This window comes from Dendrobates tinctorius, unplaced genomic scaffold (genome assembly GCF_039654945.1).
Source record: "Dendrobates tinctorius isolate UK_male_01 unplaced genomic scaffold, ASM3965494v1 ptg000250l, whole genome shotgun sequence".
In the NCBI taxonomy this organism is placed as follows: domain Eukaryota; kingdom Metazoa; phylum Chordata; class Amphibia; order Anura; family Dendrobatidae; genus Dendrobates; species Dendrobates tinctorius.
In genome coordinates this window covers 49,597,119-49,624,617 of record NW_027361917.1, presented here as the reverse complement: position 1 = coordinate 49,624,617, position 27,499 = coordinate 49,597,119, and the positions used below count along the sequence as shown (strand labels likewise).

General features: G+C 41.8%; 1 protein-coding gene across 3 annotated transcripts in view; it reads right to left on the bottom strand.

The window, feature by feature from the left end:
• STXBP5 (syntaxin binding protein 5) overlaps positions 1–27,499 on the bottom strand; it is a 492,483-nt gene that overhangs the window by 206,300 nt on the left and 258,684 nt on the right. For all 3 annotated transcript variants that reach the window (XM_073557677.1, XM_073557678.1, XM_073557679.1), the window contains exons 6-8: positions 22,477–22,540; positions 20,631–20,714; positions 10,538–10,661 (exon numbers count right to left, since the gene is read on the bottom strand). In XM_073557677.1, coding sequence (XP_073413778.1) covers positions 10,538–10,661; positions 20,631–20,714; positions 22,477–22,540 — 272 coding nt within the window. The remainder of the gene's footprint in view (positions 1–10,537; positions 10,662–20,630; positions 20,715–22,476; positions 22,541–27,499) is intronic.

Sequence of the window (27,499 nt, the reverse complement as noted above, 5' to 3'; positions counted from 1 at the left end):
AGGAATCATCGGCCGCCTCTGATCCACGCCCTTCCTCGGTTAAGTCCCGCCCACCGGACTCCAGGGCTCGTGCCGGACCCTCTGTTTGGGTCGCAGGAGTTATAGAGAAGAAGAGGGCCAGGGGGCAGGATGTCTGGAACCTGCTCCATGAGAAGGGAGAGGCTGGCATGGCGGCTGCACGACCCCCGGGACGGCTCGTTTATACTAACTTGCAGAAAGGGACACTTCTTGCATTCTGGGAGTTCCACGGTTGTGGGGTCCCTTACTACTGACCACCGGAAGGAGGACTGAACTGTCAGGAGTTCGATGCACCGTTGTGCAGATTATAAGGACAGTTGCATTCAGAAAAAAAAAAAATTTTGTTGTTGTTTAACTGATGCAACTATTTTCTCTCTCTCTTTCTTTCTTCTTTCTATGTTCTTTATATACGAAAATATGTTTACCTGACAGAACGGGGATACGGAAAAGTGGAGGAGTGTCCAGGTCCAAGGAAGGGGGGGAGGAAGAAAGAGGAAATGCAATGTTATGTTATATTTTGGTTTTAAAAGCAAGAGAAAATGAAAAAAAAAATTATAAAAAATGGGGTACTTGTGCTATTATAAAGTTGTATGATGTATAATATGCAAAGTAAAATGCAACAGGTCCGGGTTAAGGGAAGGTCTGCGGGACCAAAGGAAAGTGTGAGATCCGGTAAGGATCTAAGAGTTGAGGTCTGGGAGACCGGGACGCCGACCATGACATGTAATTGAAAGAAGGAAAATGAATGGGAAGATGTGAGAAAGACAGCCGTCCTAGGTCAGGTCCCCGACACCACGGACACCCCTGAAGAAGGAAAGGCGGGCGCCGGCAATGATCTGGTAGGTGAGTGGCCTCGATCATGGCGTACCGGATAGTGAAAGGTAACAGTAGGGGAGAGTAGGGGAAAGATACACGCCGTAGAGAGAATACGGGTGTACCTTGCCCAATTTGAAAGGCGTTGTCATGTGGCGTGCGCGCTGGTGAGTAGCAATAGGCTGCTCAGAGCATAGTGCTCCCAGTATGGTTCGGCCCCCGCGGATAGTGGGTTTGGCTCAACTTCTGGTCCGACAACAGAACGTAGGTGTAGATTCAGAACGACGAAGGCAGGGATGACGATTGTCGAGGACGACAATGGACAAAGGAAGGGAGAGTGTAGGGAAGGTGACCTGACGGACGGACGGACTAGTCAGAGTGAAGAAAGATAGGTTTGCACATTGTAGGTAGGAGACAGTGATTACAGTGGGGAAACAACTAGAAAAGTGTAGTGGACGTGCAGTACCTTGGGATGACCATTAGATGGCAGGGTGGAGTGTGAGCAAAGGACTTTACAGCAGCTTAGGGCTTTAGAAACCGTTGGTCATGGGGGGCGTGGTGACAGTTAGTGACAGTTTCAAGGAACCGGGGAAGTTATAAATTCTGAGGGAGGGTTCCAGAAGGTTCCAGTCCCCAGGGGGAGCCCAGGTGACAGGAGGACTTCGCCAGTCTGTGTGCCCTGAGGAGAATCCGACCAGGGGGACTGAGGAGAAGAAACGTCAGGGGGGTGGTCCTGACAGGGAAGGACCGCAGCAGAGACAAGGCTCTGGGTGGAAGACACCGTATGTGTTACGACGAAACTGATTAGTAAAGTGCTGTTGGTGTACGGGCCTAAGGCGGCCACAGTAACCGAGCTGTCAGGATTGTCACAGTGTGAGACGGGACGTGACGTGTAAGTACGTCCCTTGTGTAACATACGGTGTTGAAGCGGCCCTGAACACGGAGGGCAGAGAGAGATATCGCGGTGTACCGCGAGGACCGTCAGTCGGACGGTGTGAAATAAACTTGGACCTGTTGCACCCAGAATCTGCCTCATCGTGTCTCTGTATCATCTCTGCGCGGTAAGAAGTGGGATCACCCCCTATTACCCTCCCCAGCTTGGCACCCCACTACCGACACTACATTGCTACATAAAAAAAAAAAATTGGGGGTTAACCCCTTAATGTCTATGGACGTGCAGAGTCCGTCATGGCAGGAGGAGACTTCCCGCACCATGACGGACTCTGCACGTCCTGCCTTTTAACTGTCACTGAGTGTAAACACGCAGTTTCAGTTCAGTGCAGACAGCTGTCTATGACAGCTGAGAGGCACAGCAAGGGAGGCAGGGACCCTTGCACTCGGTCCCTGCACCCACAGCGCTGTGATTGGTCAGTCAATCTGACAGACCAAACACAGCAGTGATGAGCAGGAGAAGCTGAAATTTGAGCCTCTCCTTGCCCGATCCGTGAAGAAGCTCAGCGCTGCAGTGGCTGAGCGTCCAGCACTGACAGCTAGGAGCGGAGCCCCCACCGCCCCTGGCTGTTAAACCGCTCACTGCTGCGATCGCAGCGTTCAGAGGGGGAGGCAGAGGGTAGGGGGCTCCATCTGCCTCAGGTCGGTCCCCGCGATGTAATCGCGGGGCCCGACCAGTGCCATGATGACCCGGAGGCGTCATGACAACCTCCGGGTCATTTACCTATGGAAAGCTGGTGAGAACATGCTCATAACATGGTGACACCAGCTTTCAGCATTGGTATAATGCATTGCAATGATGGAGCATTGCAATGTATTGTACCTAATGTGAAAGTCAAAGTCCCATGAAGGGACAAGATAAAAAAAAAAAAAACATTTAAAAAAAAATATATGTAAAAAAAGTATTAAAATATAAAAAATAAAAAAAAAAATCCTAAAAAATCCCCTCAAAATTACACATTTGTATGTAAAAAAAAAAAAAATAAAATAAACAAAAAAATTACACGTTTGGTATCGCCACATCCGTAAAAATCCTATCAATAAAAGTGTCACCCTAGTTAACCCCTTCAGTGAACACCGTAAAAATCAAAAAAACACAAAAAAGTAGCAAATTATTCTTATTCTCAGCGGTATCATCATACCGCTTGGAAAAAGTGCAATTAAATGCGATCAAAAGATGGATATAAATAAACATGGTACCGCTGAAACCGTCATCTTGTCCCGCAAAAACGAGCCACCATATAGCATCATCAGCGAAAAAATAAAAAAGTTATAGCTCGCAGAATAAAGTGACGCAAAAATAATTATTTTTTCTATAAAAGTTTTTATTGTGTAAAAAACACTAAAACATAAAAAAAATATAAATGAGGTATCGCTGTAATCGTAGTGACCCGAAAAATAAAGCTGCCATACTAATTTTACCACACGCGGAACAGAGGGGAAAAAAAAGCATTCCTAAATTGCTGGTTTTTGTTCATTCAAAAAATGAACAGAAAAATCAGAATAGAAAGCGATCAAAAAACGTTATGTGCCCGAAAATGGTACCAATAAAGCCGTCAGCTCTTCCCGCAAAAATCAAGCCTGCACATGACTCTGTCGGCCGAAATATGGAAAAATTATAGCTCATTAAAGATCATTTTTGTGGAAAAAAATATGATTTATTTTCACGCCCGGGCATTATAAACTTCTGTGAAGCACTTGGGGGTTCAAAGTGCTCACCACACATCTAGTTAAGCTCCATGAGGGGTCTGGTTTTCAAAATGTGGTCACTTGTGCAAATGCAACATGACGCCCGCAGAACATTCCATCAAAGTCTGCATTCCAAAACGGTGCTCCTGCCCTTCTGAGCTCTGCCATGCGCCCAAACAGTGGATCCACACCACATATGGGGTATAAGCATACTCAGGACAAATTGCACCACAACTGTTGGGGTCCAATGTCTCCTGTTACCCTTGTGAAAATAAAAATTTGGGGGAAAAAAGATCATTTTTGTGGAAAAAAATGATTTTTTTATTTTCACGGCTCTATGGTATAAACTTCTGTAACACACTTGGGGGTTCAAAGTGCTCACCACACATCTAGATAAGCTACTTGGGGGGTCTAGTTTCCAAAATGAGGTCACTTGTGGGGGGTTTCCACTGTTTAGGCACACAGGGGCTCTCCAAATGCGACATGGCGTCCGATCTCAATTCCAGCCAAAAAAGTCAAATTGAGCTCGTTCCCTTCCGAGCTCTGCCACGCACCCAGATAGTATTTTACCCCCACATATGGGGTTATCAGCGTACTCGGGACAAATTGCACAATAACTTTAGGGGTCCTGTTATCCTTGGGAAAATAAAAATTGGGGGTGAAAAGATCATTTTTGAGGAAAAAATATGATTTTTTTAATTTTACGGCTCTACGTTAAAACCTACTGTGAAGCCCTTGGGGGTTCAAAGTGCTCAACACACATTTAGATAAGTTCCTTGGGGGGGTCTAGTTTCCAAAATGGGGTCACTTATGGGGGGTTTCCACTGTTTAGGTACATCAGGGGCTCTCCAAACGCGACATTGCGTCCGCTGTCGATTCCAGCCAATTTGACATTCAAAATCTCAAATGATGCTCCTTCCCTTCTGAGCACTGCCATGGCCTAAAGATTGGTCTTCCTCCACACATGGGGTATCGGTGTACTCAGGAGAAATTGCACAACAAATATTGTGGTTCATTTTCTCCTGAAACCCTTAACAAAATAAAAAAAATTGTGTCCAAACAAAAATTTTGGGGGAAAAAAGTTAAATGTTCATTTTTTTCCTCCACATTGCTTCAATTCTTGTGAAGTACCTAAACGGTTAATAAACTTCTTGAATGTTGTTTTGAACACCTTGAGGAGTGCAGTTTTTAGAATGGTGTCACTTTTGAGTATTTTCTGTTATATTGACGCCCCCAAACTCACTTCAAATGTGAGGTGGTCCCTAAAAAAAATGGTTTTGTAAATTTTGTTGGAAAAATGAGAAATTGCTGGTCAACTTCTAACCCTTATAACTTCCTAAGAAAAAAAAAATTTGGTTCCAAAATTGTGCTGATGTTAAGTAGACATGTGGGAAATGTTATTTATTAATTATTTTTTGTGACATATCTCTCCGATTTAAGGGCATAAAAATTAAAAGTTTGAAAATTGCAAAATTTTAAATTTTTTTGCCATATTTCCATTTTTTTCAGAAATAAGCGCAAGTCATATCGAAGAAATTTAAAAAAAAAATGTCAGAATCAGCGGGATCCGTTGAAGTGTTCCAGAGTTATAACCACATAAAGTGACAGTGGTCCGATTTCAAAATTTGAAATGGTAAAGAGACCTGCACACTACAAGTATGGCTATTCACAGCACCATGCAAATTAAATCCTAAGCCTATATAAGGAAACAAAGCAAATGCCTATACATCATTAAGATGAATAAATGGATGCTGCATGTTACCAAAAGATGGAAGGTAGAGAGCCAGATGAACCAATGCGCTTCATCCTCCCTTGAGAAAGCCACTTGGGTAGTGGAGATACACCATCTCATCCCACAGCTGCACCAGGCACTTTACCTTTTTTCATGCACCTACATGCAGGGAGCTTTGGTTCATCTGGCTCTCTGCCTTCCATCTTTTGGTAACATGCAGCATCCATTTATTCTTCTTAATGATGTATAGGCATTTGCTTTGTTTCCTTATATAGGCTTAGGATTTAATTTGCATGGTGCTGTGAGTAGCCATACTTGTAGTGTGCAGGTCTCTTTACCATTTATATGCAATTGCATTACAGGCTATCTATTTTGTACACTAAATGTATGGAGCATACCTTGCCTTAATATATTTGCTTCCATTTGTGGGATTTTTGATGTGGGAGGGTCATTGTATCATTCTATGACATGACCAGTTTGCACTTTTGCATGTTTTTAATTGGTTTTATGGGTTTAGTGTTCCATGTTTGTGCCATTTTCTGATTAATAAAAATTTTTTTCTTTGTCTACCATAAATTTTATATTTGTGGTGTTCCCATTTCATGGGCAAGTCGCTTTCTCTTTACTCTATGTTACTGCTTATTTGACATGCCCCTTTTATATTGTAGTATAGCGGTGCCCTCCGTTCAGCTGTTTTGCCTCTAATTTATTAACCATTTTGTGTGACATAATGCTCAGGTTTAAGGGCAGAAAAAATGAAAAAGTTTGAAAATTGCCAAATTTTCAATATTTTCACAAATAGATGCAAGTTGTATCGAAGAAATTTTACCACTATCAGGAAGTACAATGTGCAATGAGAAAACAATCTCAGAATCGGTGAGATCAGTTGAAGCGATCCATAGTCATGACCTCAAAATGACACTGGTCAGAAGTGAAAAAATTGGCCTGGTCAGGAAGGTGAAAACAGGCTTCGGGGTGAAAGGGTTAACCCATTGTCAGAATCATTTCACCAAGTTGTCCTTCCTTGGCTTCTTTTCCTAAATTATGTCGCAGGACCCTTTATTGGGTACCTAGTGGTCTTTAGGAATAGGTGGATCTAGAGTTCCTATCGTCTTTCTCTCGGACCAGGCTATTTGCAATTTCAGATTCTGTGTTATTCCATGCCTGATGGCGCCAAGAAGGCTTGAAAGCTTGCTGTATAACAATTTATTTTTGTTAGCCATTAAAATGTATTATATCTACAAGATTAACATTTTTAAAAAAAACAACGCAAAAACTGAGCTTAGTTAAAGTTGGTATACATGCAGCATATAAACGCATGTAGGACCGTCTCAATCAGGGTCACCTTGGCGCCGCGGGATGGCTTTCATGCTTTTTTTGATCAAAAATCGTATTACAAAGAATCCTGGGTTATTTAAACGCACTTGCTTTTTACTTATTTAGTTATAGCAGGGTTTTTGTTTATTTTGCTTCTTGTAGGTGTTTTCAAGATTATCATTTTGTTTCGCTTACTGAGAGCTATTTGATTCCTTCTAAAACGGTGATACAACTGATGGTCAAACTTGTGTTTCTTTGGTAACCCTTCTATTAGAGTGAACATGTCCCTATCCTGCTGCTTTTATGCAGTGTATTTCATTAAACTTTAACGTGCAGCGGCTGTGCTTGTTGTCCATAACAGCTGTACCTTTACATCATCTTCTTCATTACACCGCTTCCTTTCTTTCCAACTCCGAGACAACATGACCTCTACTGCTTGGAGCTTCCTGCGGCACCATGGCAGAGGAAGGCTGCGAGCCCTTCAATAAATTATAACCTGCTCATCTGAATGCAGCACATTTTCCAGACTGACCTTGCACGCACACTAGGAAAAGATAGAACTATTGGGTTGACTCTGAAATAAACATAATGTGTTTTTTAACAAGCAGCGTGCCTCAAAAACACGAACACCCAAGTGAGCCAAAATGGTTCCGACTTGCCTACTACGAGAAACAATAGACAAGACACTTGAACATTATTTAATGAATCCCAACTAAAATCTAAGTTTTGTCAGGACCATTTGTTTTCCGATATTCCTTTATATTCATGACAAAGATCCAGAAATCGCTGCCACCAGCAAAAATCCTACTGCACCATGTTGCCGTGAAGATTCCTTTACTTGTACGAATCGTTCTCAGGATGTGCTACAAAGCACAGAAGCAAAATGATCGCTGATTTTTGTACCACAAATTGTGTTTTTACTGCATAAAAGCCAGCTTATGTTGTGCGAACATCTTAATGTTGTACCGGATGACGTCACTAGCGTCTCTCACCTACTAATGCAGCGGGAAAGACGTAGGAGAACACTCAAAATGGGTTTCTCATATTCAAGAAAGTGGTCCCTGTGTATTGTTTTACACCCCCTCCCCAGGTCCCCAGTGTTTGCGATCATCTCCAGTGTCATCGTGACATCAACAGCGCTGCAAACAATCATTGCGTTCAGCGGCTCATGCTATGTACACGGTCAGTGCCCCTGAGCGATTGGCCGCAGCGCCTTTGGATGTGACATCAGCACTGCAGACAAACAGCAGAAGATAAATAAGGAAAGGAAGAAGAAAGCGATTATATAGAGTGTGAATAAAAGGTAACCTTAATTACAATATGTGCACTTAACGCAATGTATCCTGAGAAGCGGAGCCGAGGCCAAGCTGCAGAACGAGCAGCGCTCTTGCGCCCAAACCTTTGTATCATCGTGCACCGCTATAGATCACTAATATGTCCGAAAATAATTCAAGCAAAACAGACCATCAGCAGACACTGACAGCAGCAGCGGAGACTCTGCGCCAGACCGAGAGAGAGATGCAGTTTGTTTTAAAAGAAAAAAAATAAACCACTAGTGTACACACACAAAAAAAAAAAAAAAAAAAAAAACGCAATAGGTTTGGTGTTCTATATCATTATTCAACCGCAAAATAAAAAAAGTAGAGTCCATGAATGCACCTGTAAATAAAAAATGGAGAAAAAGTATGATTGGTCACAAAATAAGCCATTATTAAAGCTTTATATAGACTTTATACAGGCCAATACATAACATATAACTTAGTCTTTCTAAAATAATTTTGGATTGTGAAAATTGTTAAAGTTAGATTGACTTTACACCCAAAAATCCATAGCCTTTTATTAACGAACCTTTAAAATCTTGAAATTCAGTGCAATCGCAGCCAACCAACATTTTTTAAATACTTTGTGTTGCTAGTCCTAATATGTGCATACACTCATGACATTATCACAACTAAAAACCAATTCCAAACATGGGTGAAGTAGAATACATGTAAAGACCATATGGAGCACAAATTCACTCCTCTGCCACGACTTTCCCCTCTGGCACCCAGTGGCGTCGTCCTACAACATTTGTAAAACTTACAGCATACGGCCAAGCGCTGCCCACACGGACTAACAACATCTACCAATATTTCCTGATGGAGTCATCAAGATGACTATGTGTGCTGTAAGGTAATATATCAATCTGTATTGGGACCCTTTCAGGAAATAGTCACGAGCTTCGTTTACATCTTTTGTTGTCAGGCGCCAAACCATTTTCGGTCAAGAAATAGTGTACTTAGAAGACAAAGGGGATTCTGGGTCTAAGCAAGTTATGCTTATAAAAAGTTGTATGAGGTTAGAGAAAGTGTGTTTTTTTTTATCCCCTGATGATCATGCCTCTGTTACTCTCAGGAAGCAGGAAAATCAAAAGCGATCAATCAGGTGTGTGTTAAATGCAGCAGAGAGGAATCAAGGCAGGAGAAGTCTTTATAGCAGTCTGGGAAGGATGGATAAGAAAAGGGAAAGCATGTGACTCCAATCAGGACAGACAGCAGCCAGGAGTCACTGGATTTATCTGGAGAGTATTTCACAATGTGGTCTAGCAGAGCAACAGTGTAACCTCGTGTCCACTGTATTGGGGCAATATTGGGCTTTGCACAGAGATTTTGGTTCACAGTTAGTACAAGGATAATACATTGTCGTGGTTTGGGAGCGTAATTTGTCTCCTTTGTATATCAGTATTATTGGCAGTAATGTTTTGATACTCTAGGTGGTAACATTTATAGAATAAACTGATATTGATTTTTTGGATTTGAGATAATATTTTTTTTTATTATTTCTTCTATGGAGAGAGAACGCACGGATGCATGAAATGCGCATGTCTGTTCATATAATAACTACTACGATCAATAGTCATTGTGTCACAAAACGAAGCAAACAAAAATAAAGAAAAACACACAATTCCTAAATGCAATTCTAACAGTCTCATTATTCTTTCTGGTCCTTAATAAGAACCTGTCAGGTGCAATAACACTATAAACTGGCAGCAGACAAAGGGTTAATCGGCAGGTTATTAGCGTTATGAAGGTGCCCAGTCGCCATACTGAAAGTGAGAAAATTAACTTTCAGGCTGGAAGCTGCCAGCTTTCAGTCATGAATGCATGCCACGTGAAAATACAGTCACTGCACACAGTACTGATTGTGGCAGCTGTAAGCACGCCCTGGTATTGCCTCGGCTGTCAATCAGTGCCAGGCCGTACTTACCGCTGATGTCCTGGGTGCTGTGGACGGTGACTGAAGCTGTGCCGGCACACCAGTATGACTGAAAGCTGGCAACTCGCAACATCAATATATTTCCTTGTCTTCTGGGTGTCGCACTTTCAGTACAGCAGCCGGGCACTTTTATAATGCTATTAACCTGCAGTAACCTAGCAGTATATCTGAAGCTTAGTAGCGTCATCGGACCTGAAAGGTTACCTTTAAATGGGAATATGTCACCAGGTATTGCTACCCAATCTACAGAGGCATAATGCAGGGGCAGAGATGCTGATTTCAGTGATGTGTCACTAACTGAGCTGCTTGCTGTAGTTTTAATAAAATCACATTTTACAACCACAAAATTATCACTATAGTAGAGAAGTCTTCTTTATTTATAAGCTCTATACACCTCTCCCCCCACACTACTTATTGACAGCTTTCTGCCTATGCACAGTGTACACATCTGTCAATCAGTGGTGTAGGTGGGGTTATACAGAACTCTGGTAGATCCAGACAAGGATTTTATCGAAACTGCAGCAGCCAGTAAGGCAAGTGATACATTGCTGAAATCAGGGTCTCTGCATTTGCATTATGCTGCTTTCAGATGAGGTGGTAAAATCCTAGTGACAGTAAAAGGAGTCATAAAAGTAAATATGGGTTTCTTGAGAAAAGGCTTTTCAGAAGGAAAAAAAAAAAGCATACAAAAGATAACATTAGGTCAACAGTTTGGTGTCCATGCGGTGTGAAAATACGTAACATTAGATAACGTTCTCTTACCATGTGGAACGATTGTCTGTATGGGCTTGGCAGGAGACCGTACATTCCATATGGTCAGGGTGCCATCTGAATGGCTGCAGATGAACTGCTTCCCTTCATGGTGCCAAGCAACAGAATGGATTGCCTAAGAGTAAAAATCAAGAAAGTACTGAAATTGACCAATAGCTAAAAAACTACATAGGTGAATGAGGATGTACAAGACTTCATGCTTTCAAGTGTTAAATCATTTTTAAACAGCCAGCAATGTGGTGATCCATATTATAATAAGCTTGTGCATGACAATCCTTAATGGAGACAGCATATTTTGGATCGGAGGACGCAGCCCCATTTTCTGATCTGACGTGTCACTTAATTTTAGTAAGGATTACTTGAGAATTTCTGATCTGTGCACTATACAAATGGGTGAGTGTCACTGAATACGATCTAACTGCGCAGCTGCAGTTTGTTTGTTCCATTTAAACTCTGATACTCATGCTTAGTAATAGCATTTAAATAATAAACTGAGCGAGTCATGATCTCAGCACAGGCACTTTACTATTCTCCTGTATTGTTTGGGCCTTTGGAGTGATGTACTCCGCTCTCATGGATTTTCTTCCCATGAATTACTTAAACTTTTGACATTACACATTTTTGTGGATCAATCCCATAACCAGTTCTTTATTCCCAGGGTGCGGATTCAGAGTCCTCTTTTTATATTGATGAAGTCAGCACTCCATTTTTTCAATTTTTTAGATATCTGACAAATGTCTGTCCAGCGGTGATAAAAGTATTGCACATGTGCATGCCCATTTGATCAAATTTAAAGCAAACCTGTCAGCTGATGTGGCCGATATAAGATACAGCCACCGCCTTTCAGGGCTTATATATAGCATTCTGTAATGTTCTAGAAAAGACCCAGGTCCGACTTGAAAGATAAGAAAAAGAAATTATACTCACCTGGGGGGGGGGTGCGGTCCAGTGCGATGGGTGTCGCAGGTCAGGCGCCTCCCTTCTTATGATTGCCACCCTCCTGCTTGCTTCATGGATCCCTGGCATCACGCTCCTGCGCAAGCGTGATTAACCGCCCCAGTGAGGGCACCGCAAAGAACTTCAGTGCACAGCCGCTGGGCCTCTCTGACCTTTCCTGCCACCTGTGCATTGCAGTACTTTCCTCTGCCCTCATCAGGGCAGATAAGTATGCCTGCGCAGGAGCCGCGATGCCGGGGAGCCATGAAGCAACAGGAGGGCAGCATCGTAAGAAGATGGGAAGCGCTGGACCCGGAACTGCGACACCCATCGGACTGGACCGCCCCGCAGGTGAGGCGAATATACTGTAATAAAACTTCTTTTTCTTCTCTTGCAGGTCGGACTGGGGGCTTATCTGCAGGATCATAGAATGCTGTAGATAAGCCCGAAAGGCGGTGGCCGCATCTTATATTGGCCAAACCTGGTGACAGGTGCACAATAAATCGTTCTCTTGTGCAGAAAAATTCATTCCAATTGTTGAAAGACATCCGTCTTCCAAATACACAGATGTTAGTGTCAAACAGATATTTGAAACTCAACTATATATATTGGCACAATTACAACAGAAGAGGGAGATGAGAATATCTGTTGGTGCAGATGGCCAACGCCAACAATTTTAGAAGCTGTTAAACTGATCTAACTGATCAGAGATCGGTGCAAGTAGATGCACCTGAAGTGATATACCGCTACCGTACTTTTTAGCTTATAAACTTTATCAGTGTCTATTTAATTTCCCAGAGGAGCATGCATGGCATTTATTGTAAGTCTCCTCATACTGGCATGTCAGACCTAGCATGTAACGCTCTACAAGGAGAAAACTTACCCCTTAGATTCTATACTTTAGCGGAAAATTAAATTCGGGGGAAGTACTGCAACAATGGGTCACATGCATTTTTTCATCTAACACTGGATGAGAAATACAAGGCCTAGCAAGCCTTCCCAGCTTATCTAGCCCCCACCACAAATGGAAGCCTCCAACATTTCTAAAGATTTATTTCACATTAGTAGTAGCAGCAATAAAACCAAGTGGGATTAAACCATCTGTGGAAATCGTAGTAATGGTTTCTGATGTAGGCTAAAAACATTAGGAAAAGTTAGTCAGTGGGGAGTGGGCTAATGACAGATGTACGCGGAGTTTCCTCACATGACCTTTCAATGCCTTTACTTAACAGACGGAGTATTAGCTGCCAGATGTTAATCCTCCAATTGGCATTTTCTGCTTAAAGAGGTTATCATCTAAGCAGTAAGTATTCTGGGCTAAGACTGGATACACGGCATGATAGCCAAGATTCCTAGTGACCGCCGCTCGCCGAGTCTCACACAATGGTAATTGTCACACTCGTAGAACTGAGGAAAGTGTGGCCAGGACAACTGAGCGTAAGCCCCTAACATAACTAATCTGAAGGACTAAACGGCAAGACTTGTATTGTGATGCAGAAAATGCTTATTAAGACTTTCCTACAAATCTGAAAAACAGCTCTTTCATCCATTGCGCAAAAGGACAATTAGAGAGGAGTGTTATTTTTTAACTCTTCATTAAAAATACGGCATTGCACAAGCAGCGATTCCCTTTACAAACAGTTCACTAATGCCTTAAGAAGGAAGACAAACCAAAACAATATCCAAAGGCCTTCCCCTGCTATGCTACAGATAACTTCAAGCATAAGAGACGTAAGCATTTATATGACCATCTCTGAATGTTCCCAGCAGCTGCCAGCAGAGGGCATCATACATCTTCTGTGTGTGGATAGGCCTTTCTCAAAGCTGCAGGAAACGCACACCGGTAGGCTACAATCTATACCGTCTGGTTTGGAGGCTCGCTTGCAGAATAGGTCACTTTTAAAGGGCCTAATTCTTCTGTCAAGAAAACCGACAGGTCAAAAGAACACTGCAGACTCAATTATAGGTCATTGGGGTCTTTACTGGCAAAGCCAGTATCTACTATCTGACAGATCTGGCACCAAGTTGAGGTGAAGAGAGCATTAGTCAAACATACATAGTTTTAAAGGGGTATTCTAGCTCCAGATACTTCTTGGGAGTTGAGCGACAATGGTGAAGTCACATCTGACATCTTCCGTGTCACAAGTGTAATAGGACAGTATCATGCAATATTCCTGGATGTGACCCACTCTACTCCCCTATTTATGAAGATGCTACTGGAGCCAGAAAACCCCTTTAAGGGCTACTACTAAATCTTAATCTTATGCTGCTCCCTATTGAATGTGACATTGCATTCACATGTGGCAGGATTATTCCTATAATTCCAGAAACACCTATTAATTTAAATATCACTTAGATGGCAGACATAGCAGGTTTTTGCTATGAAATCATAGCTGCACTCCAGCGATGTGTCACTTACTGGGCTGCTTTACTATAAACCCTGTTTTCTAGCAGTGCTCAGAATGTGGATCCCTGTATAAACCCCGTCCCCACCTCTGATTGGCAGCTTTCTGTGTACGCTGTGCATTGTCAGCAAGCTGCCAATCAGTGGTGGGGGCGGTGAACACACAGATTAGCCGGACTGTCTTGCAAGTGACACCTAGTCCACTAGTGATAATCTTGTGCTGCCAAGTAACACATCCTTGGAATCGGATTCTCAGTCCCTACATTATGCTTTGCTCAAATTAAATAGCAAACACCTGCAGACAGATTCCCTTTACGAACATCATGAATTGGCTCGAAAACAACCAAATTCAGAAATCTAGAACAGAAGTTCAGCAGTGAGTCTGCCACATGTGACTTTACCATGTCTATCGGCCTAACCGACCGCTGCGCTCTGCAAATGACTTTCGACTAACCTCTGCACTAATCTGTACTTCCCACTCCCGACTCCAAGACTTCTCCGGCGCTGCGCCAATCCTCTGGAATGCTCTACCCCAAGAAAATAGGACTATCCACAATTTGCACAGTTTTAGGCGCTCCCTCAAAACACATTTGTTCAGAGCGGCCTATCACGTTCACTAATCACAGTCATTCTATGTGTAAGTGTGCATGTGTAGCCCATTCACTATCTCTACCTATCCCTCACTCTCTCAAGATGGCTGGACCATCATTGTAAATACACACCTGTACTTTGTATCTCCCCACCTCATTGTAGATTGTGAGCTCTCACGAGCAGGGTCGTGTATTTTGCTTTAATTATTGTATTGTTAACGTTGCTACTTATGACTTATGTTTGGAACTGTTAAACTGTAAAGCGCTGCGGAATATGTTGGCACTATATAAATTAAGATTATTATTACCATAAAGGATGTGTGGCTCAGATCGTTGGGTAGTTTGCTGCCAATAGACGGCTATCACTTTCCATGGGGAGAACATAAAGGGGTGAATTTAGAATTGGTTGCATGCAGTTTTGAGCAAAAAAATAAAAATTTGAACTTGGGCCTCCTGCAATGCCTAGGAAGGACTAGTGTCCTAATGAACAGGTATTAGAGGTTCCAGCGAGTGCCAAGAAACCGTTACCCACCATTACTCCATCTCCACCAGTCTGAACTTTTGCCTTATAAGAGGGATTAGTGAGTGTTGCTACTACACCTAAATTCTGACCCTACCACCATCATGGTGCTAGAGAAACCTGGATTCCTTAGACTCGGCAGTGTTATTCGCTCAGACAAGCAATAGTACTTGAGGTGGTAGTTTGCCATTTATGGTAAGGAATGATGAGCTGTGCATTTGGACACATTAATAGTTATAAAGGTTGAAAGCACTTAGGTCCCTCAAGTTCAACTTTTCTCCACCAGTTTTTATATTTCTAGATTTATAACTCACACTGCTATGGACCACAAACCTTGGATTTGGTTGCAATCTGTATGTGTCTGAATTCTTTTCGACATCCTCCTTAAACCATTTCATTAAAGGGTTTTCCCACAACCTTTGAACTCCACTTCATTTGCCCCAACTCCTGATAGCTTTTACCATACTCCAATGTCATTTGCTGCTGCTATCCGTGCAGCTGACGGCAGGTCATTTGCTCTACCATTCATATGCAGCCCCACCGTCCTATTCAGTCTTGTCTGATCAGCCATCATTCCGGGCCCTGGGCGAATCTGGATGAGCATGTCACCCTCCTTCTGTTTGGGACTGTGCAACACCCATTTGATTGATGCTTCATCTGCATCTCAGTCCATTAGTCTGCATGCCGAGTACCAAGCCTTTACTTGCTCCTGCGATCCAATCTAAATGCTAGGAACGCTCGTTCAGTGTAAATGCAACTTAATGACCTGAGATACAAATGCAGACAATGCATCAATCAAATGAGTGCTGCACCGCCTCCACCAGAACGAGTCTGACATGTTCATCCGGAGCCCGGAAGAGATGCTGATCGGACAAAACTCGGACTGAAGGAATGAGCTGCATGGAAACAAATCACGTGACTCGCTATTTGCTTCGCAGGTAGAACCAGCACAGGTAATGGAAGTGAATTGAACAATTATTTGCTTTCCAAGGTAAGGAGAAACTAAGTAATGCGAGACCCCCTTATTGAGTCATTTACTTCTCTAGGATCCCTTTTTGCTGGATGTTTTTCTGTAAACACATTGTAAAGACTATTACACCAGAAAACTGCACAAAGCTAAGCTATTTTTTAAATAGCTCTTCTAGCCAGCGATGTGGAGTCACTGTCGTGGAGTTGGAATCAGTGTCCATTTTGGCATAAAATGGACCGAATCCTAATATATATAATAAATTGGGTACAGTAGTTCAACGCAGTATGTGCGGAATAGTTTTTTTTAAGGGTATGTGCACACGGAGTTTTTTGGTGGTGCGGATTTTGTAGTAAAATCCGCAGATAAATCCGCAGGACTAAAGTCCTGAGGTTTATCTGTGGATTTGCCTGTGGTTTTGCACTGCGGTTTCACACCTCATAATGGATGAGTAAAAAAAAGTGTAGTCAGCTTACCCGTCTGCAAAGCAATCCCCAAGCCTGCCAGCACGGACTGTGGTGAGCATCCACATGAATTAGGAGCAAGAGGAAAAAAAAAAAGTTGATCCAGCTGGAGACGGAGGCGGCTGCAATTAACAAAGCTTTATTGGACAACTTAAAAATATGTTGGTTCTAAAAAATTTCTTATAGCAAACAGCAAGCACACCAGTGAGGAGAATCAACGCGTTTTAACTAAAAAATACTCTTAGTCATGATCTCATGACTAAGACTATTTTTTAGTTGAAACGCGTTGATCCTCCTCACTGGTGTGCTTGGTGTTTGCTATAAGAAATTTTTTAGAACCAACATATTTTTAAGTTGTCCAATAAAACTTTGTTAATTGCAGCCGCCTCTGTCTCCAGCTGGATCAATTTTTTTTTTTTTCTCTTGCTCATAATGGATGAGGTGTGAAACCACAGCGTTTCTGCACAAAAGAATTGACATGCTGCGGATTGTAAAACGCTGAAAAATCTGCAGCATGTGCACAGCGTTTTCCAATTTACCACTGAAAATAATGGTACTGTACAACGCAGCTAAATCTGCTGCGGACCCGCAGCTGCAGAAAAAGCTGCGGATCCGCAGCAGTATCCGCACCGTGTGCACATACCCTAAGGGTTTGGGAAAGTTATAAAATGTCCTAAAAATGTCTGTCCTGTTCCTGATCCTGATCTAAGGTGTCGATTTTTAGCTGAGATAAATCTGTGCTGCAGTTTACGTTCATGATAAGTAGTGAAGCTCCTCCTCTACAGATAAGGGGAAAAAATAACAAAACACACAGGGAAGGAATGCCTGCATTCATCTCAGAACTTCTGGAGTGAACAGGAATGCAGGATTAAGGTAAGTACTTCTTAAAGCATATCTAAACTTTCAATAAACTGTGCATAAATCAATAGTCCTGTATATGTTGTCTCTGTATGCTTGATGTTTTAGCTTGTTTTTCCTCTTAGCCCATGTTTGGAGAAATCAGCTGCTCCGATGACTTATATACATTATACATAGAATATAAGGGGGAAAAAAATGTTTTCTAACATCTCAAATTTGGAAATACAGTAAGAGGATCGATGAGGACATATGTATTTGTGTGTGTGTTCTGAAATATGATTCAGCACAAACATGCTCCCTCTTCATAGACTGTGAAGAAATATGATGTAAAGCATTTAGTGAGCTGTACCCTGCTAAGACAAGCCTTGACATTGAAAGTTCAGAGTAAGGCTACCTAACAACACATTTTACAAACTTAAAACTTATCTGTCCAATTGGTATATGCAAAGATTGTTTTATTTCTATCCCAAACTATACAGTGCATGATTCCCTATTCTTACAAGAATTACAATATACTTTATTTTTTTTACAGGACAAAATTATTTTGAGAGCAAATTTACATAATTACAAAATGTCTAAGAAGCATCTTATGTAGTCAGCTGTATTTGAGCATTTCACAGTGACTCAAGATGATGAACATTTTGTGCGTCAGTGTATAAGTGACTCAGATGAAAACAAATGCTGTGATGACAAAATCAGTGCATACTCCAGGCAGTGGTAAAAATGCTCCTTCAAGAGCTTCCAATCTAAAAAAAACATTTACAACGCTGCCACCCGGAAGTTTACAAAGCTGTAACTGAAAAAGTTCACAGCAGCACCAAGAAACCAGAGACCAGCACTTCCCGCCAGGCAAAGGAGTAGGAAAGAGCATCTTAAACCTCAGTTACAAGGTATTTTGTAAGTGAAAGTTACTGTAAGAATGACAGCAGATGTGTTTAAAAGACAGCTCATCGAGCTTGTTGTGAGGGACTGTGTTATTATTTGCATGACCAGATTTTACAGCTCTTAATGGAGAAATGATTTGCAAACTTGGTGTTTCTCTGGAAAGAGAGAGTATTAGAAAATTAGTGAAGAAACCCTTAACCTAAAGAAAGATCTTAAAAAGACTCAAGAGACACTTTGTATTTCTTAAAATGGATGCCTGCACACGTTACAGAGTGAACTATTTTGCTCTCAACGTTTGATATGTTTGTGACAACAAAAAAATTGTTCCTAAAACACTGGTAGTAAAAGATACTAAAGATCATCACAGCAAGCAGCCAGTTTCTCCAGACCTTAGTGGAAAAAGTTCTGCAAGATTATGAAATAAAAAAAGAACAGGTTCTATGCTATTGTAACTGATCATGCTTCAAACATAAGTACAATTTAACTGATGAATGCGCAAAAACAAAGGTGAACAGAAGCTAGAAGAACATTTCACATTTAGTATGTTGGAGATGGAAGGCAACAGTCCTGTTCCCATAACGGAGGAACAAACAGATATTACTACAGAACAACAGCAAAAGGATTCTTTACAATTAGATGTTCTTGTTGAAGCTTCTTCACACCTCTTTCCTATTCATCACATGGGCGGTGTTGTGCACACTCTGCAGCTGGCAATAAGAGATAGTCTGCAAAGAGCGACATGCTGGAACTCTGATTAGCAAAGTGAGGAAATTGGCTATTGCTGCCAGAACCCCTAAAATTGACTCCATCTTGAAGAGATGTGCTGGAAAAGGGGCAATTGTAGATCAAGCCATTCGGTGGGGCAGCATCTATTTAATGATTGAGCGATTGCTTGAGCTGAAACCCTTCAATGAAACGGAGAGAGACACTGCTACTAGAAAATAAAATTCTTCTGGCAGCTGTTTATGTCGACCCGAGTCATCGTATATTGCTTGATGATCAACAGCTTGCTAAAGGAAAAGAAGCTCTGATTGAGGTAGCAGTTAGGATGAGTGGGCTACAGGATGGCCAAGAGCATGAGGACTCGGGTCCTGCCAGTGCTGCTGCCGCTCCTTAATCCTCATCAAATGAGGAGTTTGATTTCGACAAGTATTTGGACGACATGGAGCAGGCAAAGCATTGCCACAGGGAAAGAGATTCCACTCCCATAGAAAACAGATTGGCTATATTTCAGCAAAATTTTTCACTTGCTCTCAAAGTAGAAGAGTTCAATCGTTCATGAAAACTGACTGTGCACAAGGCAATTCCTTTACACCCTGAAATTGTTAGCGATGTTGCCCATTACTGCTTTGCCACCAACCCAATATAGTGTAGAGAGGTTGTTCTCTAACCTTAAAATAAGAAGGTCAGATTTGAGGTCATCTATGAAGGAGGATTTGATGTAGGCGATACTATGTCTCAGAACAAATTCATAGACTGCAGAAATGCTATTCAGTATGTTTTTGTTGAAAACTGTTTTTTTCCCCACTTACTGCAGAGTGTATAATAAATTGTAAAAGTGCAAAAAAAAAATTATTCTAAAGTTGTATTCCAATAAATATATTTTATGTTCTATTTAAATGGCTTGATTATTGTATCATAATAAAGATTAAAAGCCTGATGTCACCATTTTACTACAGTAAATTTATCACTTAACATGAGCCATGTATGAGGGAGTCGGAGTCGTTGAGACTGTGTCATGGAGATTGAGGATTCGGAGGTTTTGCCTTACGGACTCCACAGCCCTGCCTGCTACCCTGCACTTATCTCAGAACTGCTAGCCTAAACAGGACAAAAGGATTAAGGCAAGTAAATAGCTTAATTATTATATCATATTAGTGATGAAAAGCCTGCTATTAACATTTTACTACAGTAAATGGATCACTTAAACATAAGGCATGTATGAGGGAGTCGCGAGTCAGTCAGGGAAATTGATTGTGAGTCAGAGTGGGGGGTTTAGCTTACCGACTCCACCTCACTGATTCTAATACCTTTAACCACGCCTCGCTTAAAGTCACTCAAAGAGTTACATTTTTCATGCACTCCCCCCCACATATCTAGTTTCTATAGAGGAAAGCTCCAAACATGAAATGCAAGAGTCTCTAACATAATGGCTATTCTGTATTATACAAAGATCTATTCTTTCACTGGAGTAGTTCCTGGAGTTGTCACATTATATTCATAAAAAGGAAGCTTGGACTAGATCTTATTATCTGGTATATTTATGCTGAAAGCTGTCAGCTACATCACAAGATGGAATTATAGGTAAAGATTCATTGAGTGGTAAATCATGTGAGCGAGCTGCAGATTTAGATTTTCCAATTTATTCACTCGTTTTTTGACTTCTATATAGATTTCCTAAACAATACACCATTATTACAAATCCAGAACATAGAAAATAAGTTGAGGTGAATGACATACCTCATCGTAGGTGTATCTGTAGTCCGCTCTTTTCGACTTGAGGTCCCATAATACTACTGTACCAGACTCGTAACCAATTAGCAGCTGAAAGAAAACACCGGAAATGTCAGATATTACTGAACACACTAAAGAGTTGGGTTTTTTTTCTTTCATTTCAATTAAGATACATTCAACTTTGTTTTCCTTCCCATTTTCTGACATTAGATCAATTATGTTAGGTGACTAAGACAGAAAAGACGGCAGAAAGTAGTGTTTTCATCTCGGGCTCTTGGTCGAATTATCAAGATGTGCACAATCATATCAGTGAAGAGCAGATGTTCAAATTACACCGTGAAAGACTTTAATTTGTAGTTAGTGGAAAGACTGCCATTGTCGTTTACAACAGATGTCAGCACCGAGGGATATGGAAGGGAAGAATTTTCCAAGAACTAAACAGAAATTTCACAGGAGAAGTAACGGCACTTTACTAGTTATGGTCGGCTTCGCTTTACATTATGGTTAGTTCACCAACGGAGAGAACTGATAAGGAACAATTACTATTCTTGCTGCCATTAACAGAAACAGACAAGTAGAGTATTCATTAAGATCTCCTGTCTACACAGACTTGTAATCACTATATAAAAGGCAGACCTAAAGTAGTGGAGGCACATTTCCCCCTTGCTAGCCATTTGCGTTTTGAAGGTTTGCCTTAAAGGGGTTGTCTGTTGATTGGTGGAGATCTCTCCGCTAGGACCTACGCTCATTGGCACAACGGGGAGCTTTTATTCCAGGTAGAATAGAGCGTCAGCGCGCATGTTTGAGCACCACTCCATTTATTCCTTCTGTGGCTGCTGAGCTCTATACTCTGCTTTTTCTGGAAGTCCCATAGAGAATGAAGCTGCGGTCCTTCCCTCTGATTGGCAGCACCATTTTGTAATGTGGATTTTTTTCATGGAAAAAAAAAAAAGTTACTCCATTTCACTAGACAATCACTTAAAAAGTAAACTCTAAAAAAAAAAAAAAAAAAGATAATGGCAAGCAATAAATCCATTATGCCAGCCTCACCTGCAGGGATGGCAAAGAATGACAATGCTACGTTCCTCAAAGTGATTGTCCCAAAAATCAGCTCTAAAGGACCAAAATCGTCAGGCCTGATATGACGAAGGTCGAGTACTAATCATCCAATTTACCCCTAGGAGCTAAATGCAGAATACTTAAGCAGATTAAGTATGAGACGTTCAATGCTAAAGGTCACTGAACAAACTCATGACGTGCATTTTACGAGGCAGGCTCCATAGCGGTTTTTCAGTTCTGGTCCCAAATCATGTCAATCATAAATTTATTACATATAGCTGCAGGATAAAATACTTATTTTATAAGTTGTTTTTACTCCATTGTGAGACCTGTTCTTCTTTCAATACTTGTGTTCCTCTTTACAGAATGACAGAGGAGCCCACTATTTTCTACTGAAAAAAAAATGCTAGAAATCCATCCTGGCTGCAAGGTGACATCAATGATTGGTATCATAGATCTTGCTATGGTAGGTTTTTATTTTCTCATAAATATGGTCACAAATCCTGGTACCCCAGGTACAGCTGCCATGCTACACTACAGGTCCTAAATGAGCATCGCAGGAGGCCACAGTTTCATCATTGAAGTCTTTGTCTTGCTCATTCTTTATAATCAGGTCTTTATGCTTTGGAAACATTGACCTTTCTAGCCAGGAAAAGATTTACTATCTGGAAACCTGTTGTGTTCGTTATTGGGATAACAGATTTATTGAAAACATGATCTGTCTGACAATGAACTCTGGAATATTTTTCTACAAATAATGTTTCCAATAATCAAAAAATATATTAACACCTACCTTTCCTTCATCCATTGGATTATCACTGATATGGACGACTGGCCCTGGATGTGATTTGGATGACCTGGATAAACAAAAAAAATCAAAGTCTTAATATTATATAGGAAATAGGATAGGATATTATATAGGAAAATCAAGAGGGATGCAAATATTTTGCCAGGACAGCGGATGAGGGGGGAGAGGACAGGAGAGACGCAAGAGCAAATTTTGCTCCTTTGCATACAATTTCATTGGTGGATTTCTCAGAAACTTCCAAAATAAAATTTCTACAATCACATTGCGACACCTATACTTCCATGACACGCATGTCGCAAAAAAAAAAGTCGGATTTTTTCCTTCTTGTTAGTCGCAGTATTGCAGTTCTCACAATGTGACCCTACTGACTTCTGAAACTTTGGTATCGGCCAAAGTCGCTGTGTAGCCCTAGTCATACGCGATTACAATTGAAGCTCTGACCACCGGGTCAGAGCGACGCCAGCAGAGTGATCATGTCATGTGATCACGCTGCTGACGTCACTTGCCAACACCCAGCAGCGCGAAGAGCATCGGTGGTGAGTGTGCTTCACTCTGGAGCTGAATAAACCACTGAAGATTAAGGGGGGAGGGTACATAATGTGTGTGGGGAGTATGGAGTAGGGCTGGGGGGTACATGTGTGGGGAGATTTGGAGTATGGATGGGGGGATTTAATGTGTGTGGGGGGTTTTGGGGTGGGGATGGGGGATTTAATGTGTGTGGGGGGTTTTGGGGTGGGGATGGGGAGATTTAATGTGTGTGTGGGGATTTGGAGTGGGCATGGGGGGATTTAATGTGTGGGGAGATTTGAGGAAACAAAATGAGGAGCATGTATGTATGCGGAAACAGTATGGGGTGAATGTATGTGGACACAGTATAAGTAGCGATGGAAAAAATGTATGTGGACACAGTATGGGGAGTGAGGGTGATGGGATGTGTGCACACACAGTATGGGGAGTCAAGGGTATGTGTGAGCAGACAGTATAGAGAGTGAGGGGGTAAATATATGAGGAGACTATATGGTGAACAGTGGGATGTGAGAGGAGACAGTATGAGGAGGGAGGGGAATAGTGTGAGGTGACAGTATGGGGAGAGAAAAGTGAGTGGGCACAGAATAGTCTGAGTAGCGGGGGCGTAGCATGGGGGTGGGGACAGTGTAAAGGCCCCGTCACACATAGCAATCTCGTTAGCGAGATCGCTGCTGAGTCACAACTTTTGTGACACAACAGCGATCTCACCAGCGAGATTGCTGTGTGTGACAGCGATCAGCGACCGGCCCCCCTGCCGGTATCGCTGATCGCTGCAAGAAACCTCTGGACAATTTTTTCGTCGCTGATCTCCCACTGGCCAGCACGCATCGATGCGTGTGACAGACGGGAGACCAGCGATCAGCTGTAAAATAGAAAAAATATTGTTATTCTCACCTTCCGGCGTCCCGCGCAGTCTTCCCGCCTCTCTCCACGCTCCGGTCCCAGTAATCCTTTGCAAGAATGACCGTGAGACTTCGCGATCCCACGAGAATGGACGTCATCGCGGTAATTCTCGCAAAGGATTACTGGGACCGGAGCGTGGAGAGAGGCGGGAATGCTGCGCGGGACGTCGGAAGGTGAGAATAACAATATTTTTTATTTTAATTCTATTTTTGACATGAATATGGCATCAGCGCTAACGAACACAGCGATGCCGCGCGCGTGCGGCGTCGCTGTGCTAATCGCTGGTGAAGCTGTCTGTTTGACAGCTCACCAGCGATCACATAGCGACTTACCAGCGATCCTGACACGTTGATATCGTTGTCGGGATCGCTGGTAAGTCGCTATGTGTGACTCCAGCTTAAGGTTACAGCCAGGAGGGGACAGTATTCTAAGGAGGGGTAAGTGTGATAAAATGGTACAGTATAGAGCAGGAACCCTATAGGGAGGACGCAGAGTGAGAGTACAGTGTAAAAAGGTATCCCAGTCTGGAAAGGAGAGGTCAATGTGAAAAGCATGTACCAAAAGAGGCACAGTGTGGGGACATATTTTGCACAAACAGTGAGGAGCAATTATTTATTCAGGGGCTCAGTGTAATGCAGATATCTTTATTCAGGAGCATTATAATGACACTTCTATCTTTAAGGGCATCCTGTGGAGATTTGCCGCAGAAGACCGGAGAAGATGGAAGTCTGCAGAGCTGGATGTGGATGAGAAAACCCATCATGGGGTCTTGACAAGATGAAGAAAAGAATCAGAACGACTCCAGAGACTACGTCATCAGTAAAGTACCTGGATGTAAATGTTATTTGCGATACTGACTAATTCTGATGTGTTTATTTATGTTTGGAGCATTAAAGGGGTTGTCCAGGTTTGTGCTGGGTCTCCAGTCATTCTATGTGACTAGGAAAAAGCAATTAGTTCCAGCTGCGTGTAAAAAATTTCTTCTTTATTTCAACATTAAAAATATGTCATCTTCATAGTATATGCCATACACACGGACACGGCATGTATGGCATATACTATGAAGATGACATATTTTTAATGTTGAAATAAAGAAGAAATTTTTTACACGCAGCTGGAACTAATTGCTTTTTCCTATTGATTACACGTCAGTCCAGACGGAGCTCCGAGGTCTGCGAAGAACACTTGGTGAGCTGGCTTTTGTTTGTTTTCATTCTATGTGACTGCAGACTTCTGATTCACACAGTGCTCACTGAACGCTATTAGGATTCTCTCGTGCCGGTAAATTACATACATGCAGTCACATGCTGACTAGACATGTGTGGCCTTACTCAATGAAAATGAATGGAGCGAAGCTGGGCACATCTAGTCGGAATGAGGCCAGAATCACATGCTTGTGCTGACATGACTGCGCACTCTTGCCACCGGTAAGGGAGAATCCTAAAAACTGTGCAAGTGCATTTGTTGTGAGAATTCAGAAGCCTGCAATGTCAGGAATCAGCTCTGCAGGTTCCAGCACTCATCACATGGACACTTCACTCATTAGCAATTTTCATACTTATGGTCCTGTGACAATGAGCTTCTGTTCTGCTTCTGCCAGTTTTTCACTGAACATTGAGAGAAGGGAGAGCAGCTCATCGGTACATGACTAAATGTGCAAATTGCATATGTCCTTGGAGGGGTGGGGGGGGCCAAACTGAATTCTTGCCCCTGGTGCCAGAAAGCCTAGATACACCTTTGGAGTTTAGGTCAGGGCTCTGGCTGGGCCAGCAAAGTATGGTCAAAGTTGTTTTGACGCCACTCCTTTGTTATTTTAGCTGTGAGCGTAGGGTCATTTTCTTGTTGGAAGGTGAACCTTCGACCAAGTCTGAGGTCCAGTGCACTCTAGAAGAGGCTTTCATCCAGGATATCTCTGTACTTGGCTGCATTCAGGTTTCCTTCAATTGCAACTAGTCGTCCTATCTCTGCAGCTGAAAAACACTCCCATCACATGATCCTCCCCACCACCATGTTTCACTGTTGGGATTGTATTGGGCAGGTGATGAGCAGTGCCTGGTTTTCTCCACACATACCGCTTAGAATTATCACCAAAAAGTTCTATCTTCATCTTATCAGACAAGTTAATCTTATTTCTCAATCTGGGAGTCCTTCATCTGTTTTTTAGCAAACTCTATGCGGGCTTTCACATGTCTGGCACTGAGGAGAGGCTTCCGTCAGGCCACTCTGCCATAAAGGCCCAACTGGTGGAGGGCTGCAGTGATAGTTCATTTTGTGGAACTTTCTCCCATCTCCCTACTGCATCTGTGGAGCTCAGCCACAGTGATCTTGGGGTTCTTCTTTACCTCGCTCACCAAGGCTCTTCTTCCACAATTGCTCAGTTTGACTATATGGCCATGAGTACTGCAGAAATTTTTTTGGAACCTTGGCCAGATCTGTGCCTTGCCACAATTATGTCTCTGAGCTCCTTGGCCAGTTCCTTTGACCTCATGATTCTCATTTGGTCTGACATACACTGTGAGCTGTGAGGTCTTTTATAGACAGGTGTGTTCCTTTATAAATCAAATCCTATCAGTTTAATTAAACACAGCTGGACTCCAATGAAGGAGTAGAGCCATCTCAAGGAGGATCACAAGGAAATGGACAGCATGTGACTTAAATATGAGTGTCTGAGAAAAGGGTCTGAATACGTATGACCATATGATATTTCAGTTTTTCTTTTTTAATACATTTGCAAAAATTTCTACATTTCTGGGTTTTTTTCAGTCAAGATGGGGTGCAGAGTGTACATTAATGAGAAAAAAAATACCTTTTTTTGAATTTACCAAATGGCTGCAATGAAACAGAGTGAAAAATTTAAAGGGGTCTGAATACTTTCCGTACCCACTGTACATAGTTTTAGAGAAGAGGAGTTGTCCTTATCAGGTCTTAAAATGTAATTTATTTTTGCCTTACACAGAAAGCTTCAGTTTTTGAATTACATGATAACACTTACACATGAGTAGATAGAGTTAAAGTTATTTTAATTTTGACTTAATAAATCAATAGTACAGGTGAATATAACCATCTTTGTAATATATCTTAGGAAAATCCACTTCTTTCTCCACCAAGACGATAATTTTCAAAACTCAGTTCACGGGTAAAATCCGCAGTTAGTGAATACAGATTATTACATTTCTGAGATAGGAGATGACCACTGCTGCCAATAAGATTCTACATAAAAGGGAAACTTTGAAGAGAGAGGAGGAGCAAGAGGAAAATCTCCTCCCCCTTGTATAGATTGACTTATCAGTAGCAGCTGTAATCTCAATAATGTAAATATCTGTCTTCACTGAATGCAGATTTTACCAGCTAATTGAAAATTTTGTAATGACTGGTTAGACTACAAGGAGAGAGAAACTGATTTCTCTGAAAACTTTTTTTTTTTTTTTTTATCAATTTCAAGTGTACTATTTATTTATAAATTAAAAATTGGAACGTTGGTAATTATATATTTTTTAATTTACCAATGGTTAAACTACAGAACCTTTCCAGATGTCTAACTACCTCAAAGTTGCCATTAATCGCACCTGCTTTTAAT